The sequence below is a fragment of the Euprymna scolopes genome, chromosome 30 (assembly GCF_053919585.1).
Source record: "Euprymna scolopes isolate OS-2025 chromosome 30, ASM5391958v1, whole genome shotgun sequence".
Lineage (NCBI taxonomy): Eukaryota > Metazoa > Mollusca > Cephalopoda > Sepiida > Sepiolidae > Euprymna > Euprymna scolopes.
Window position 1 is genome coordinate 21,332,245 of NC_136511.1, and position 17,390 is coordinate 21,349,634.

Sequence of the window (17,390 nt, forward strand, 5' to 3'; positions counted from 1 at the left end):
AGAGAAATGATTTAATGATTTAGAAAACATTTCCAGTTATACCGTACCTGGAAATCTTGTGAAGTAGACTCTTATGCCATACTTTGTCAAAGGCCTTTGATATGTCAAGAGCAATTGCCCTAGAAAGGAAGCCTTTGTCAAGAGATTGACTAATCCTGTGGGATATAACCGTCAGCACATCTGCGGTAGATCTTGCAGAGCGGAAACCATATTGTGTGTCAAAGGGTCGAAAACAAGCATATCATTCCTAGTGGGGAGTGGGGGATATAAAGGGCAGAATTTCCAAAATAATTTATATAGAGCCGGGGATATAGGGGATAGACGGCGTCTTCCAAGATATATGTGTACGTAAGGGATCGCAGACCATGGACAAAACAAGGGTGGACCCAGGAAAACATGATGGATTACAGTATTGTTTGACCCAAATCTTACTGTGATATTCGTTTTCACCATATCCGAAGACTTTTAAAGGTCGTCAATTAAACAATGAATGTTAAGGTGAAAAAAAGTTAAAACGGTGTACGTTTTTAATTTAAAAAAAAAAACGTTATTTCTGCTAAAGATATGCCCACGTTTTAATTCAAATATCTCAAGATCAGCAAAAACACAGGCGCGAACCTGTGAGTCATCATTTGCGAAATTTCAATGGAAACAGAAAATATTTCGTTTAATCCCGTCCTTAAAGCAATGACATATTTGCGGGTAATTTTGTACTTGATGGAAATCCACTCAAACATGCAAATATTTATACCATGAACTGCATAGCAACGTATAATATCCGGCTGTTAGACTGAGACGCTCCGAAAACCAAAAGGCAGAATATGCAAGGTAATTTTGAAGAGATCCCCCCTCCCCTGTTTATTTTTCTTCAATCCGGAACTATTAGACTCTTTGATGACAGTCTTTAATTTTTTAAGAAAATTATAATTTCCTTGTCTACGAAAGGCTGACACTTGGATTGTATACGTTTGTTATTAACTGTTTTGCGTTCCGGATAATTTTTTTTTTTGTCATTCGTCTTCGCTGTAGGCAATAGAAAAGTATCTTTTTGGATTTTTACTTTATTTAAAAATACAGAATGTATGAGCTAATACAGTGTATCCCGAATCAGAAAAAAAGGATATAAAAGTTTTGTTTTTCTGGTCCCTGTGGTAATGCACAATCACTATAAGAAGTCTCTGTAATCCGGATTACACTGCATATGTTACGCGTACCCACAACCGAACGAAGATCTTATGAAACTCGTCCATTGATCAATCTGTTTTATTTTTAACGAACCGTGTCCCATCCCGGGATTTCCCAGTCGTAAAATACGCATGCCTATTTTAATACAGAGGCATATGCATGTGAGTATTTTTCTAAACTTTTCACTTGAAAGTTAAAAAAAAACACTTGAGCTGAGGTCGAAATAAAACCCTAAAGTCGAGTACGATAACAATTAGACCAGCTTGAAATGTTCTTTACAAAGCGTTTTCAAACATCTTAATATAGAGATGCTATCGTGTTTCACGAGATATGCGCATTCGTGTTTTACAACAGTTGACGAACAGATAAAAATCCGATGACTCCCAAGTACCAATGTTTACCTGTGCTAATGCACTTACTGATCCGCGCTATTTTTTTTTTTAATCGTATTTCCTAGTTTAAAGTTCTTTTTAATTGTCAGGTTAAAGTACAGAATAGGTACAAAACACTCTCCCCTCATGTTAAGAATGGCTAAAATAATAACGTTATTTCAGTGCATCAGTACCCCGAATTTGAAGTCTGTAGATACAAATTTAGTTGAGTATAAATTGAAGTCTCCTCCCGCACATTCTCACGTTTATAGACAAATGAACCTTTAGAGCCGTCGGCCTCTGACTTTTAGTCGCGTGCAAGCGACTCTATAATTCACTTCGTAGGTCCGTCGATCGGTCTGTCCGTAACCCTTGTGCTTGACCGTTTTGGTTGAGATCAAAGGTCTGTTCTTAATAGATGCTGTTCTTAGCTTTTTAAGCTTTTCTTGACCTTTTGGCCAAGATCAAAGTGTAGTATTTGTTCTTACTACATGCTGTACATTTTAGTGGTGGATCACTTTTCTGTATTTAATGTAAAATGATCACCCACTTTACTACTAATCGGTCTCAAAGCTATTCAAGTCATTCCCCAGATCCTTCAAGTTGTTTTTTTAAGGATTCCAGTTACTTAAGCATTCAAGTCCTTAAGGTCATTCAATTCATCCTTAATTTCATTAAAGTCAGTCATTTACTTGAAGTTATTTCAGCCCATTTTTTTCGGTCATTTTAGTTTATCTTTAAGAATTCATGTCAATCCTGCATTCATTCATTACACGAGAGCACGCGACTAATGGCTATCGGCCGTGTTTTTTAAATACTTGGGTGAATTCAATTCTACTGTTAGTGCCATGGTTGCAGAAATTGAAAAATCGTACGTTTTAACATCTACGTTCGGTGACAATCATAACGATTTTTCTCAATTTTTTAATTGAGTGTAATTCTAAATATATTAAATATGTACAAGACAAATGTCTTTGTATACACGTCAGTCAATTAAAAAACACAAAACGGCTTCCTCTATAGAAAACAATCAGATCCTAAGTATTCAGGGAGTTTCTAGTTTGGACTATGAATGCTCACCGAACTGAACCATTATTCATTTTTATTTATTGCGGACTATTATCCGTATCTTTTCTTAGTTTCACGAGGTTTCGGCCAACTATTCCTCTGGCCTTCGTATAAGACCAAAAAATTCAACCTTGATCGCACTTCGGAGCCCGTGGCGCAGTTGATAGACGTTTAATCTCTACGGTTCCAGATAAGAATCGTCTGAAGGTAGCGGTTTCAACCCCACCCAAAAGCCGGCCAGAGGCTTACTTGGCCAAAACGTGGTGAGACAACTATGGAAGGCAGTTAACGCAGTCAGGAGATTCAGTTATCCGTCGCGGTTACCACCTGACGAAGGCCAAAGGAATAGTAGGCCGAAACGTCATGAAACAACTAAGAACATAAGGATAATAGTTCGCAATAAGTAAAAATTAAATACTCATCTTAATGAATTCCTATTAAATAATAAAACCATTATAGTGCGAAATATTGTGGATGACGGAACACTGCAACTGGAGAGCATAGTTTTGTTCACTAAATATCTCTACTAAATCCGTAATCTGTCGTTATAACTCCGGCATTATTCTCCATAATCAAGTGTATAATCTGTCCTACCCTCCGCCCCCCACACACAAAAACTGTCTTTTCGAAACCAGTGAAATTATTAAAAGCTTGCAAGCTAATGGCAAGTGAGACAAATACTGCTGCTTGAATTGAGTTCGGAAAGAGTATTTTTTTTACACAAAAATATTTTACAGTGGATGCGGCAGAAATATTTCTTGAATTTTACACATTCAACTGTATGTTGCTAATAAACTTATGCACGTGTTAATCCTAGTTTCATTTAGCTGCTAACTTTCCATGTTTCAAGCAATATGGTCTAGACTGGCGCACATCGTGGTTTTAGTAAAGTATTGTACTTGAAAAATATTGAATTTGTAACTGCAATACAGATCTGTCAGTGTTAGTTATAAGTTACGACCGCATGGTGCGTTTTCAGATAGAAAAGTAATACAGCTATGGGTTGCAAATTTCAGAGCTACTGGCGCGGCACTTAAAAGAATAAAAGCCACTTGGAAGGCATCGGAGCGCTCGAACGACAGTATAGGGCTGTGTGACTTTGTTTCTCTCACCCTCACACACTCTCTCCCCGGCACATTTTGCTCGTAAACACGCTTGTACCTTTGAATTGTTTTCTTTGAACAGTCAGAAAATTCCAGACTGATATGCAGTTCCAACAATACAATAAAAATACATCAAATCAACTGTAAATTATATATCTCAAAACAATGAATACCATTTAAAGTTATGTGTGCATATATATATATATATATATATATGGAAGAATACATTATATCAATTTTAATTTATAAAAATTAGGTACTCATGCAGAGTGATCCGTGCGGAAAAGTTATTTAGAAAGCCATTCTTAAAATGGGAAGGGGTTTTGTACCTATTCTGAACTTTAACCTTACAACTGAATGATAATTAAAAACAACTTTAATTAAACGTGGAAATACGATTTAAAACAATAGCGTGGATCACTGTCTGCATTAGCGCCAAAAATAAAAACTTGAAACGGAAGATAACTACTAGCGTCAATAAAAATTGTTTTACAGTAGAATACCGGGATACGGTGACCCTAAAATGCGGCCTGTAAGATTACGATGTGGTATACGATGTTTTTTCCGGTTCCTTTTTACGGTATTTCCCCACTTACGGTGCTATTTGTTATATTATATACTGTACTGTCTTCTATTAGTAATTTTAATGCCGTATCCCGGTGTTCTAATATGTTAGGTTGGTGTAAAAATGTTGTTTGTGACGTTCAACTTGTATATAAACATTTTTGTATCAACCGTATACATTATAAAATTTACAGGGGAAATAACTCTCATAGCTTAAAGGAGAAATAACACTTATATAGGTTACTTCTATTTTTTTAAATACAACTGATGTGAGTTCATTGACAAATCTAAATAAATCAATTTTACATTCTATGTCTACATGAAACAATTTTATCACAATAACAATATATATAATAAAATAGTATTTCTTTAATGTAATATGTAAATAACGTTATGTCTTTAATGTAGATTCCTTTGAATAGTAAATACAGTAATAATAAAATGGGTGTAAATTCCCATTTACAATATTTATAAATATTAATACGTTAGCATGTATGCTATTTTGTTCCACGTTTACGTCCGGGCGTTGGTTACGTACTTCCATTTCTTGTAAAAAATTTATAAAGAATTTTTCAGTTTTTGGTTTCGATTATAGCTGATGGCTCTTAATTCTTTATTTTTTTTAATGAATAATTTTATCAAGAATTCATAATTTTCAGTTTCAAATATTACTGAGGAAACTCTCATATATTTCGATCCTGGCTGGAGACAGTTGCCTGTCTAGCCGCACTGATGAGATGTGAAACAGCGAAACAGTACTCTGTGGATGACTAATGCTCCCTATATTGGGTTGAGCATATTGGGAAGTGATACAAACTGCTATAAGCGTAGTAAGTCATGCTCTTTGTGCAAACAAATCGAGCGGAGGCATTTGAACGATTTCAAAACATCGTTAATTCATTACCCACTAAGCATCAGCCGTATAGCGCAATGGTGAGAAGCCTTGACGTCATTTGAGCGGTCGGGTTTCGATCCTGGCTTGAGGCAGTTGCCTGTCTAGCTGCACTGATGAGCTGCGAAACAGTGCTGTATGTGAATGATATATGTGCGTGTATGTTCATCAGTTTTATTTTTGTTCCGATTCAAACTAACGCAACCATGTTATATGGATATTTTATTTTTGATATCAGAAATTTATAATAAAAATCAATACAGCATTAACTCTGTAGTAATATATACGAAATCTGCAAGAATTAAAATATATTTAAGCGTACTTTACGACCGGGCTGTGCCGGGCGTTCCTGCTTGCTTAAATACTTTTGCAGCTTTTTTTTTTTTTTTTTTTTTTTTTACGCAAAAGCTGAAATTATATCAGAGCGTCTGCCTTTACACTGAACATTTACAGAAAGCCAACATCAATATATTACATATGAAACCCTTGTGGGATTTCCACACTAGTGAGAATTACTTTGGGATTCAGTGTAGTTTGTACATATTAGTCCAACATGAATAGACTTTATTTTGCGTCCTGGATATGACCTTAAACTATATCCAGTGGTGAGGCCCCAGCTTGTGGGTTTTGGGGAGTGTGGAGCCACTCTTTAATTACCATTGCTCCCAGGTCCACTCTGACCCAGAGTGGTAGTACCTGTTAGGGTTCCAACTATGGGTTAAATAGAAACCGACTTGAAAACAACAAATATATTCTATTAAAAAAAATTTTCTTAAATCTTTGGATCCGACATTAAAAAAGGGTTGATATGCCGTAAAGCAACCAACCAATCAACGACTTTATTTTGATGGATATAGTAAGTTTAAAATACTTTAATTTCAGAAACTCGTTGGTGCCAAAACGTCTACTCTAATAGTTTTTTTTTTTTTAATTTATTTTATTTTTTATTTTTTTTTTTTTACAGCTAGATTTTGGAATTCCCCAAATGTTACCCCCGTCTATAGTAAGATAGTAAAATATAATGTGAACAGACATCTCGCTTCTAAACTACCACGATTTTTTGGTAGACAGGATTTCAGGTAGTAGCTGCTTATGTGACAATATGTATTGTTTGGTGTGACTAAAAGTAAATCATGTTACTATGACTGCAAAACTTAAACTTATTCAACTAGTATGATCATTGGCCTTCAATAAACCGAAGGACTAGTCACATTCTACAAAAGAACAAGAATTACAACGAATCCAAACAGACTTAGATTTAGTAACCCTTTTCTTAACACCGCAAATTATAACATTAAAATATTCTAAATTTTCTTGATTTGAACAAATTTATTTAACAGCTCCGACTGTTCTGTTTTTAAATAAGCATCGCTATTCATAAGATAGTTTCCTTTCATAGAAGTACTAGCGTGCCTCTTTGCGTTGTTCTGTCGTAAATTACGCTTAAATATGACACTTTAATTCCTTCATATGTCGTGATTATGAGACCAATATTTATTGTTTCTAATATATCGTAATAATTTAAAGTTCTAAGAATTAGTTTAGTGTCCTCAGCTAGAATTGAAACCAAAACATGTACCTCTGCAGTGGCATTCTTTTTCATTTGAGCTGGCTATACATGGATATCGAAACTTTAAAAATAAACACATATGCATGTAAATGTATATGTGCGGCATGAGTAAAGAGGCACTATAATTTATTTTTACTTGCAAAGTTACATTTTTTTTTCTTTTAAATGTTTCAACCCCCTAAGCCAGTTATTTTTAGCCACTAAAACCAAACCAAATTTGTTCAACAGACCTGCGTCCTCTATAGTTTCAAGTCTGTAGACAAAAATATGGCAACTTAGTAAAGGCTTCGCATACACACAGACAAGTTTTTGTATATTTGCTCGTGTGTTTTGGTTACTTTACATCTATCAAATAACTTTAACTGTAAGTTTTATCTTAAGCGGCAAGCTCTCAGAGCTCCTTTAAACGACCCGATTTTTTTTTTTTACACGGTGGTTACCACATATCAAGGCCCGGAAGCCACTCAGTGATAAGGGTTATTGCAAGTACAGTACGTTAGTGTGGAGATATAATGAAGTGTTTACTTAAGAGGGCGGTTCATTAGGAATTTGTTTACGTTGGACTTGAATACATCCAAGTTTTAGTCAGAGCCTGCAAACAAGACGCATTTATATATTGAAAATTATTAATAAAATAATTTTTGTTTCAGATGGCGGATAGTGTGGCAGTTGACGTTCAGCAATCTAATGTACCAAACGGACGGTCATTGTACAATATGATCAACGCGAATGACCTCGATGGTATACGTCTACTTCTTACTCCGTTAACGTTACGTCATCGTCACGTGATTGTCTGCAAGACGATCTGCAGAAATAATAATACCCTTCTCGGACATGCCTGTGAACTCGGCTTCCGGGACATCGCGAAATATTTCCTGGATGAATGTGAAGCTGATATCTCTGATCGTTTCTCTCGTCAACAAAAAAAGTTAACACCATTGTTCGTTTCTGTCGATAAGGCAAACGTTTCAGTTTTGCTTTTATTGATAAGCCGTGGAGCTGTCGTTGTCGATAGACGCGAAGCCAGGAATTGTTCCATGTATGCTTTTAATAAAAGGTATTTGACTTTGTCATCTATACTGCAGTATTGTACTAACCGAATCCGACCTTTGGACGAAATAGCAGAATTTGCTAATAAATTTACCTGGACGACAGAAACGCATTTCGATAATGCAAATGTTTTTTTCGATTTCTACAGTATTTTTAGCGCTTCCATCCTTGGAGATATTAGTATAATAAACGATGCACTGTCAGCTGGAATGAGCCTTAAAATAACAAACGATTCTGAGGACAATATCCTGTGTATGACGTTATTGCATGAGCAGCGTAATGCTGAACACTATTTGTTGAATTATAGGATATTCTCTGTAAAGGATCATTTGCGCGCGCTGGAGTTATGCGGGGCGAAGTTTATAGTTTTTCTATCCGACATTGGGAAAGGGTTGCGATGTTGGAGAAGAGCAATACGAATTCGTACTGATGAATTCTTTGGGGTTTCAGATAAATTTCAGCATGAATGTAAGACTATTCTGGGATCGGAATTTAGTTGCGAAGAACAACTCAACGGACTAGCGACTCGGGGGTCAGAACTTTATATCCAGGCATTAATTGTGTTCGTCCGTTTGCTTTGTCCTTACAAGGAGTTAATTAAAGATGCCTTTGTGCTTGTCGCTCAGCATCCTCTATTTCGCAATGACTTATTGCGAGCTATAATGGTACTGAGCGAACTTGTGGAGTTCCCGATTAACCCATTAAGGGAATCCGATTACCCATTGCGGAGAGCTACCGTATCATTACATTGCTTGTTTCGACGTCACTTTTATAGTGATCCATCAGACATGGGCGACTTTTTATTAAAGTTTAAATATTTGATTAATTTTATTAAAGAAGTTAACTGGAAAGAGCTTTTAAGAGATGAAGATGCCTTTTATCTTTTACTTTACTTAGACCTTCTGCTACTTGTTCTTAGGAATATCAACGCCATGAAAAAATTTAATCTGTGCACACAAGACGAGAAGTGCATTAAAGAAGGGATCGGTAGCATACTTCGTTTTCACTCCTACCCTTATCCCACAACGTTACTTCACCAGGCGATCAATGAATCTCCTAACTTTGCCATGATCCCTTTTCTTCTCAGTTGCTCCGTTGATGCGAATTGCACGGACAAAGAAAAAAACACGCCGATGCATATGATCCCTCTCTTATCAGGTGATAGGTCTCACCTCGTGTATCTAGTTGACTTGTTAGCAGACGCGGGGGCCCATATTGATTCAGTTAATATGCATAACCAAACCCCACTGAAATGGTTGGAAGATATTGGGATTATTACCAACCCTTTAAAATTTGTGTCCCTACAATGTATGGCTGCTCACGCTATACATAAATATGGGATCAAGATCCCAGAAGTATTTCCAAAAATATTAGTCTCATTTATAAAACTTCATTCAGATTAAGGGTTCGTTTTTTAAAAGTATCCGCTATTTTATATCTCTTTTCTTTGCTTTTTTTTTGTTCTTCTGTCTACTTTTAAGAAGTTTCTGTTTTAGATATCAACTATGTCCATCTAAGTCTTTAATTTTTAACTATCGACATCATCCTTTCGAACACGGATTTTGTGAGTTTTATTTTATCCGACATTCATCTTAATACATAATGATTCCTCCTCGTGAGGAGTTGTAATTTTTTTTTATATGCAGCAATTACGTTCATATATAGTTCCAACATACTTTTTTAGTGATTTATCGTTGCTTTCCTAAAAAGAAACCCATTGCTATTTCACGTTATGACATACAATTCAGTTCAGAGATTTGCTAATGGATTACCTTACCCGAACATTAAAAAAATTTCACAAATACTATTAAAAAAATGTCACAAATACTATTAAAACAAAAAATGCCATTCGGTTTAATCTGAATTTTCATTGTATTTATAAATAAATCCAAACTAATGTTGATGCTCGCGATATTTTTTAATGATTTTACGAACAAAAGTACATTCATATTTATTGTTTTCAACCTTAGAACGCATATCACATCATATGTGAAGTCTTCGTGGACAGATTATCTTCATTCGTTTATCACCAACAACCGTGTCGTCAACATAAACTCGATTATCAATCAAATAGCCTTCTCTTTACAAATAAAATATAAAACATGTGGACCTACACAGAATTTCCCGGGAGTCCTTTTAATTTTCCTTACGTAACCACTTTTCGTGTACTAATTACTTACAAAAAAAATGTATTTTTTTTTTTCAATTTTACAAATCCCGTATATTCGTGTTTGCGCACATTACATATTTAATCAGAATTTCCTAAGTAAGATTAAAAAATAGCGAATATTATTGAATTTTAAATTATTTTAAAGTTTATACTATACTTTACACTATTATATTTTAATGACAACAACTAGCAACGTTGCTTGGAATTGAATGATGAGCACCGAATATACTCACTCCACTACGAGCGGTCCTGAATTTGACCTTAAACTATATCCGATGGTGAGGCCCCACATTGAGGGCTTTCGGGAGTGTTGAGCCACCCCTTGATTGTCATTGCTCTCAGGTCCACTCTGACCTGGAATGGTAGTAGCTGTTAGGGTTCCAACTATGGGTTAAATAGAAACTGACTTGAAAAAAAGCAAACAAACAAACAAATATACTCTATTAAAAACTTTTTCTTCTGAATCACTGGATTCGGCAGTAAATAACCGGAAAAAGGTTGATATGCCGTAAAACAAAACGAGCACCCCATATAAGGTTTTTTTTTTTTTTTTTTTTTTTTTTTTTTTTTTTTTGCAAGCTCAATGCAACGGATTCGTTCTAGTGCCGTGACCAGTATGTATTTATTTGCTTCCCCACTGAGCAAATTAGGCACAAGGCCGTTTTTTTAATGTAGAGGGGGGGAAGGGGACCACCTCCCGATGGGTGAGAAATGGGAGCTGGATAGTAACTGTTGGTATGAAGGGTTGCCCTTACATTGACCAAGGTCTGATATGTGGAGTTACCCCCACATATGGTCTCTGCTTGCAGTATCTGTCGGAACAGATACTCCACTTTGATCTTGTCGCCCGGGGGCCAGTAATCCTCATCTGCTTAGCTTCGATAAATGTGACGTCATCAGAGATTCGATTCCCAATTTAATAGCTTTTTTTCCTTTTAGAAGGACGCGAATTTTTAACTCATGCCACAACTTAAGACCTGAACGCCAGTCAGGAGTATGGGTTAAGTGTTAGGTAGCTGGTGAGACATTTTTCACGGAAACTTTGATAGGGCAAGATTATCTAAATGGAGACTCGATAAGAATTTATTCACATTTGGCTTGAAGATGACCATGTTATAGTCAACCATGAAGCAGACAGACGGCATTGTGTTCCATAGATGGACAGCTGTCGGGAACGTATACTCGTGAAATTTTAGCTTAGGATCATGCAGGGAGAGGGCGTTTGGTAAGTTGTTTCGGTTGGGTGTGTTTTGCAGTGTTTTTTTTTTTGTTCAGAGGAGATACTATAGATCAGCGATCGTTCAAACATCTACCATAAAAGTATCCATCGTGTAGAAACAGTGGCTCTTCTTTGAGAAAGATGTAGTGGCGAAAATGCCATCATACACTGAATTGCGAAGTCGGTTTTTTACCTTATCGAGTCAGGAACGGGTTCGTTTTGAAGTTTCCAAGATGTAAAATGAGTATCCCATCTTGGGATTTATTTGACTCTTGCATAAGTAGAAGGTTGCGTCGAGAGTGAGATGTGACTGATGCGATTACTCTTAATTGTCCGTGATATTTTTATATTTTCGTTTTTCTGTTCCATATAGTTTCGTTTACTTTGTTTTTCTTACATTTTCACCCTAAACAAGGCACAGTGACACTTTGATATAGGGGTTACTATCAGGGACATAAGCTGCAGGGATACTTTATAAGGAGTTGAGTAGCAATATGTCACTACAGTTGAACGTAGGTACTCGGAAGAGTTTCCCTGAGTCTAGCAGTTCTGGGGAAGAACTATTAGTGTAGAAGGCTTCTTACTTCTAGGTACCTCTACTGTGGGGGTCGGATTTTTTTTTTTTTTTACTGCTTGTCAGGTTTGACGGACATTTACGTCAAGGGGGTAAAAAGCTAGTAGTTCTTTGGAGGCTCTACCATTAAAATACTTGTAAAACAAGCAGAGGGATGCAAAATTTCGTCGATCGGACAGAGGTTGAAGCTTAGATGACAGTTCAGGACTTATCAGGTTGGTGGCTCTTTTGAGCCCTATCCACGAGTGAGGCCAGAAGCACCAGCTCAAATGTGACAACAATAACCCCTATACGGGTGAATGCTGACCTTATAGAGATAGAGTATACTTTCAGTCGTAAGTAAATTTCTAGCGCGGTAAGGAAGCCCACCTTATTCGCAGCAGTATTGACCATGTTCTCGATGTATCTGTTCCAACTTGTGTCCTCTGTGAACGTTAAGCCGAGGTGTTGCATATCTTGTGTGGAAGTGAAAAATGAAATTACGAATATTAATACATCCAGACATATTTTTACAGGTAATATTTAAATTTAGCCTATAATATTTTTGATTTCCGGAAGGTTTTCGATTGAATTTTTTATATTTACTAGACGTTTAACCAAATAGAGTATACAAAAGACTATATCCGAATGACTGATTGCTATGTTTTGCAAAACTGATGTTTAAATATAGTTAAATTTGTGCTCATTTTAGCATCAAATATTAATTCTTGATGGAGCATTCAAAAGATGCCATAATACAGGGTGAAACGATAAAATTGTCGCTCTGGAAAAGATCTTATTTTATTTCCGTTTGATGATTTTGTCTATTATGCAAACTGTAAGGGATAAGTCTCCTGTTAAGTGATATACAATGCTTTGCGGGCGAGGTCGGAGATACGCCGCTGTACAACTCATGCTCTCTGCCGATCCAAGTTATGAAATAGGACAATTGTCAGAACCCTTAACATGCAAACCTGGATAACAGGGACATGCTTATGGTGATGGAAAGTTTCCGGCTAATGCTACGATCTTAGATGCGGTTTCAAATAGAGGCCACACCATGCCACCTCACATTTTCGAAGTCAGTTTGAAAGCCAACACGAAAATGTGTTGAAGAGTAGTGATTTGGTGGTGCAATCAGTTGTTCGCTGGCAGACTGATTTGTCGGCTTGCAGGATTTGGTGCCAGCTAAAAAGTCCAGAGTCCCATGCTTGACTTCGGAAGGAGTGCTACGAATTTGCACCCTTCACTCACTGGCCCCTTCCTTCATAACCTGAATCCACTGAACTATTTCGTTTCGTCATACATCGATAACATCACCAACATGGCCTCCCACAACACCAAAGCAAGCCTGACTCCCAACATTCGCCGAGCTCCTACCAGCGCTTTTGGAAAAAGCATGCACCCAGTTCCTGACCCATATCGTGTCGTTGATTGAGGCTGAAGACGGCTACATTGAATAGATGGCAGCTCTTTTACATAATAAAGTACCCGGAACTGTTATTTTTCAATAAAACTTTTTAAATAAAACTGCAGTTTTGTATTTTTTTAAGAGGGGGCAATTTTATCGTACCACGGTTGTTGCTTAGCAACAGGTTATCAAAAAAAAAACAAAAAAAACGCCGTTACAAATTCACTTAAAGCGAGTCAGTTACCGAGAAAATGTGAACTCTATTTTAATCTGTAAGTGTGCATCGAAAGATACACTGATACTTACTTTGCGGCAATGCAAATCTCCATAGAACCTATATGCCAGGTAATCCTAATAAATTTAAAAAAATAGTTTAACACACTGAGAGGTATATATTACGAGCACATCTACCCTACCTTTCCCGGGCTATATAAAATGCAAAGTTTGACCACTCTTCCTAAATAATTTTCGTTTTAATTAAATTTTTACTGTGCAATAATTTGATTGTTTTTTGGCTCACTACTACGAATTCGGAATAGGGACATGCGAGCAAAAAAAAAAAAAATCAGCCGTAACGATTTTTAAAAAAAATATTTGATTTACATAATAGTACTCTGGTCCGACATTTTCTCTACGATTGACATTCTACCTTTATGATTTATGAAAATTATGGAGATTGTTCAGAGAATAAATAAATGAATTTAGTGACTCAAATAGAAATCAGCTTGTTCATTTACTGATAATCTATTACATAAAGGAGACTTGTATGTGTTTGTATATCTACTACAAACTTTTGACAGCCGCATCAGAGTCGAACCATGAGATCGTAGGAAAAGAAAATTTTCATGTGTTGTGTAAGTAAAATATTCTTTAGCTCGAGACAGCAAGTGAGTTCAGCACCGTACATAACTGCTAAAGACATACAGGAAATTTGACAAATATGGTAAAAATGTTCCAAAACTCGAGATGTGGAAACAGTACTCCATCGTTGGCCGTACCTGGATTTTATGTAGGTAGAGAATTGCATCAGAAGACAATTTTAATATTTTGTTTTTTGGGGAAGAAAGCTACATTAAAATTCGATGTTTTATAATGCTTATATATGACATCCTATTTTCTTATAAATCTCAAATTTATGTCGATCTTTACCGGCATGGGAAGGTCAGTAAATAGCCAAGTGTGTTCTTTTTATATAAAAAAACAAGTTAAAAGATTTATAAATAAAATTGTATCTTTAAATATTTTTGTTTGTTTGCTCACTATATAAAAATGTAAACTTTTTTATTTTGCATTTTATTTACAAATACGTTTTGTTATAAATACATCTTTAAAAATAAATTGTAAATAAAACGCTATTTTCAAATAGTAAACTCCTAAATTAACCCTCGTAGGGAGGCAGGTAAATTTCAAAGTTTTTTTGTTTTTATAAAAAAAATAAGTTATTTTTTAAAATGTGTTTCGTTTGTTTGCAAGAGCAGTAGAGGGATCCTACCATTTTTCCAGCAACTTTTGCAATGGCTTTGATATACAGGTTTCTCTACGATTGACATTCTACCTTTATGATGGTTTATGAAAATTATGGAGATTGTTCAGAGAATAAATAAATTAATTTAGTGACTCAAATAGAAATCAGCTTGTTCATTTACTGATAATCTATTACATAAAGGAGACTTGTATGTGTTTGTATATCTACTATAAACTTTTGACAGCCGCATCAAAGAGTCGAACCATGAGATCGTAGGAAAAGAAAATTTTCATGTGTTGTGTGAGTAAAATATTCTTTAGCTCGAGACAGCAAGTAAGTTCAGCACCGTACATAACACAGGAAATTTGACAAATATGGTAAAAATGTCCCAAAACGCGAGATGTGGAAACAGTACTCTATCGTTGGCCGTACCTGGATTTTATGTGGGCAGAGAATTGCATCAGAAGGAGTGAGATCGCTACTAGAGCAGCAGAGGGATCCTAACATTTTTCCAGCAACTTCGGCAATGGCTTTGATATACAGGTTTTATTTAAGCCCAAAAGCTTGGAAAAACATGAAATCTCCCAAAGACGAGAGACGCGCTTTTTAATTGATACCAGATTGGCATCAGAGCTTTGATGATATAGATAAAAGCTTGGCTTTATATGCATTAAAAGTAATCAGCCACCTCTAACTTGATCATTTACTGTTACTCTATTACATAAATGAAACCTGTGTGTGTGTTTATTAAAACATTTAAGTCGGAATTATGGCATCGTTAGAAAATAACATTTTCATCCATATACAAGTTAGAAAAATATTTCATCCAATGCATGAAAATTGTTAAACAAAATGTATTTACTATAGGCTTTAAAAATAAAGGTACAAGATTCAATTTGAAATATATCTTCAAAGTGTACTTTTATAAATTTCACAAAGTAAAGTATAAAGATTTAATACATTACTTTGTAAAATGTATAAAAGTGCACTTTGAAGATAAATAAATTTCAAATTGAATCTTGTATTTTATTTTTAAAGCCTATAGTAAATACATTTTGTTTAACAATTTTCATGCCTCGGATGAAATGTTTTTCTAACTTGCATCGGATCTTTCTAAGATTATATTTTATTTAATTTATTAATTTGGATTTAAAAAAAAAAGATGAATGTGGTTTTGTATGTAGTTATAAAAAAAAACTCTCCTACTCTCAATTTCAGATTGTATTTCTCCTCACACCATAACTCATTTTTGCAACCCCCTTTTTTGTATTACATATCTGAATATTCTCTGTTTCGGTTTGTAATGCTCCTCACACCACAGCTCTTTTTTGCAACTCCCTCTTTGTCATACATTTCTGAATAAGAACATCTGAATTTTTTTAACAAAAACTTTAAAATAACATTTTTAGATTAAATTTTTTAAAACTTCTTTCAGAATAGAAAATCTTTACAATTTAATAATGACAATATTTCATATAGGTTTCATTAAAAAATATTCAGTACATAACGAGAAAAAGAGATAAAAATTTCAAAAGGAGTGTATAACTGGTTACGGTCAATAGTAGTCCTCGCTAGCGAAAGACTTTGTTATTGTTATTCTATTATTATTTAAAATATTGTGTGTCCTGCGCTTTCGCGCGAGGACTGATTGTGTAATACCGGTCCTAGGGTAAGTAAAAGTCTTGCTAGAGATAATAAATGATGCATAAACCAAAAATTCCTCTATCCAAACAATATGTTCCAAAGTAACTTTATTTTTCTCATTGTTTAGTATGATCCCGAGCAATGCCGAGTAGCCCTGCTAGTTATCTAACTAAAAATAATACAACTTTGCTATTGTGGGCGCGACCTTACATATTGATAAAATTGTTTTTCTTTGCGGAATCAAAAGAAATGCAGATACACTGTTCGTGTGTTATGCTTACAATTTATTTTGTTTAAGTACTTGGTAAAATCTTTTAACCAGAAATTTGACAAGTTTTTTTTTTATTATTACATTTTCAGCCCAAACAATTTGATGTATGCAGCTTCTAGCATGGACATAAGTTGCGGGGTTATGTAATTGAGCAGCAAGATGTCTGTTCACATTAAACTTGAACTTCTGCATGCCAGTGCGATTGGAGAAGCAGAAACCTGGAAGGAAATTCCAAATCTAGTAGTTTTGTAGAATACGCTACTAGATAAGGATTTTTTTTTTTTACATCTAGGGATCTTTGTAGGGGCGGGACTATTCTGCTTGTCGAGTTTGTTAGAATATTGTTACGTCAAGGGATAGAAAGGTTTGTTCGTCTGAGCATCCACCATCGAATCATTTTAAAACGGGAAGAGGGATGAAACAGTTCACGTGTGTGACAGAAGTTGATGCTTAGATTGCAGTTCAGGATTTATCAGGTTAATGACTCTTAATCCTGCCCATGAGCAAGATCAGCAGCAGATGCACCATCGAAAATGTGACAGCAATTCTTCAGACATGGGCGAATAGTGGCCTTGTGGGAATACAGGATACTCTCTGGTGTAAGTAATGTTCTTCACAGCAGCTTTGGCAATGCTCTTGGTGTATTTGTGAAAATTCATGTTCCCTGTGAACGTTTCGGCGAGTAGTATGAATGTAGTACTTTCACATAATGTATCTTTAGCTATTGGTGTCTGAGGTTTTTGTAATTATTAAATTTTACATTCTATTTTAATGATAAAACTGGTAGACTAGAAAATCATTTAGTTTTTAATAAATATCTATTATAAATATGCAAAGGAAAATGTCCTTTGATA

General features: G+C 35.4%; 1 protein-coding gene across 4 annotated transcripts; it reads left to right on the plus strand.

Annotated features, from left to right (window-relative positions):
• Positions 1 to 726: 726 nt before the first annotated feature.
• On the plus strand, positions 727 to 17,207 carry LOC145254707 (protein fem-1 homolog C-like). 4 transcript variants are annotated; one of them, XM_080113378.1, is made up of 3 exons: positions 995 to 1,346; positions 7,404 to 7,810; positions 16,626 to 17,207. In XM_080113378.1, exons 1-3 carry the CDS (start codon positions 1,317 to 1,319, stop codon positions 16,681 to 16,683), a joined length of 495 nt encoding a protein of 164 aa, XP_079969504.1. In that variant the 5' UTR covers positions 995 to 1,316; the 3' UTR covers positions 16,684 to 17,207. The 4 variants fall into 4 exon arrangements, with proteins under 4 accessions (XP_079969502.1, XP_079969503.1, XP_079969504.1 ...); XM_080113376.1 differs by lacking the exons at positions 995 to 1,346; positions 16,626 to 17,207 and adding an exon at positions 727 to 828 and having other exon boundaries at positions 7,404 to 9,923; XM_080113377.1 differs by lacking the exons at positions 995 to 1,346; positions 16,626 to 17,207 and adding an exon at positions 849 to 966 and having other exon boundaries at positions 7,404 to 9,923.
• Positions 17,208 to 17,390: the final 183 nt, after the last annotated feature.

Excerpts from the sequence above, each read along its gene's own strand:
- LOC145254707 (XM_080113375.1), top strand. The coding sequence starts at position 1,317 with ATGCCTATTTTAATACAGAGGCATATGCAT. Across the intron at positions 1,347-7,403 it reads TAATACAGAGGCATATGCAT|ATGGCGGATAGTGTGGCAGT; the intron begins GTGAGTATTTTT and ends TTTTTGTTTCAG.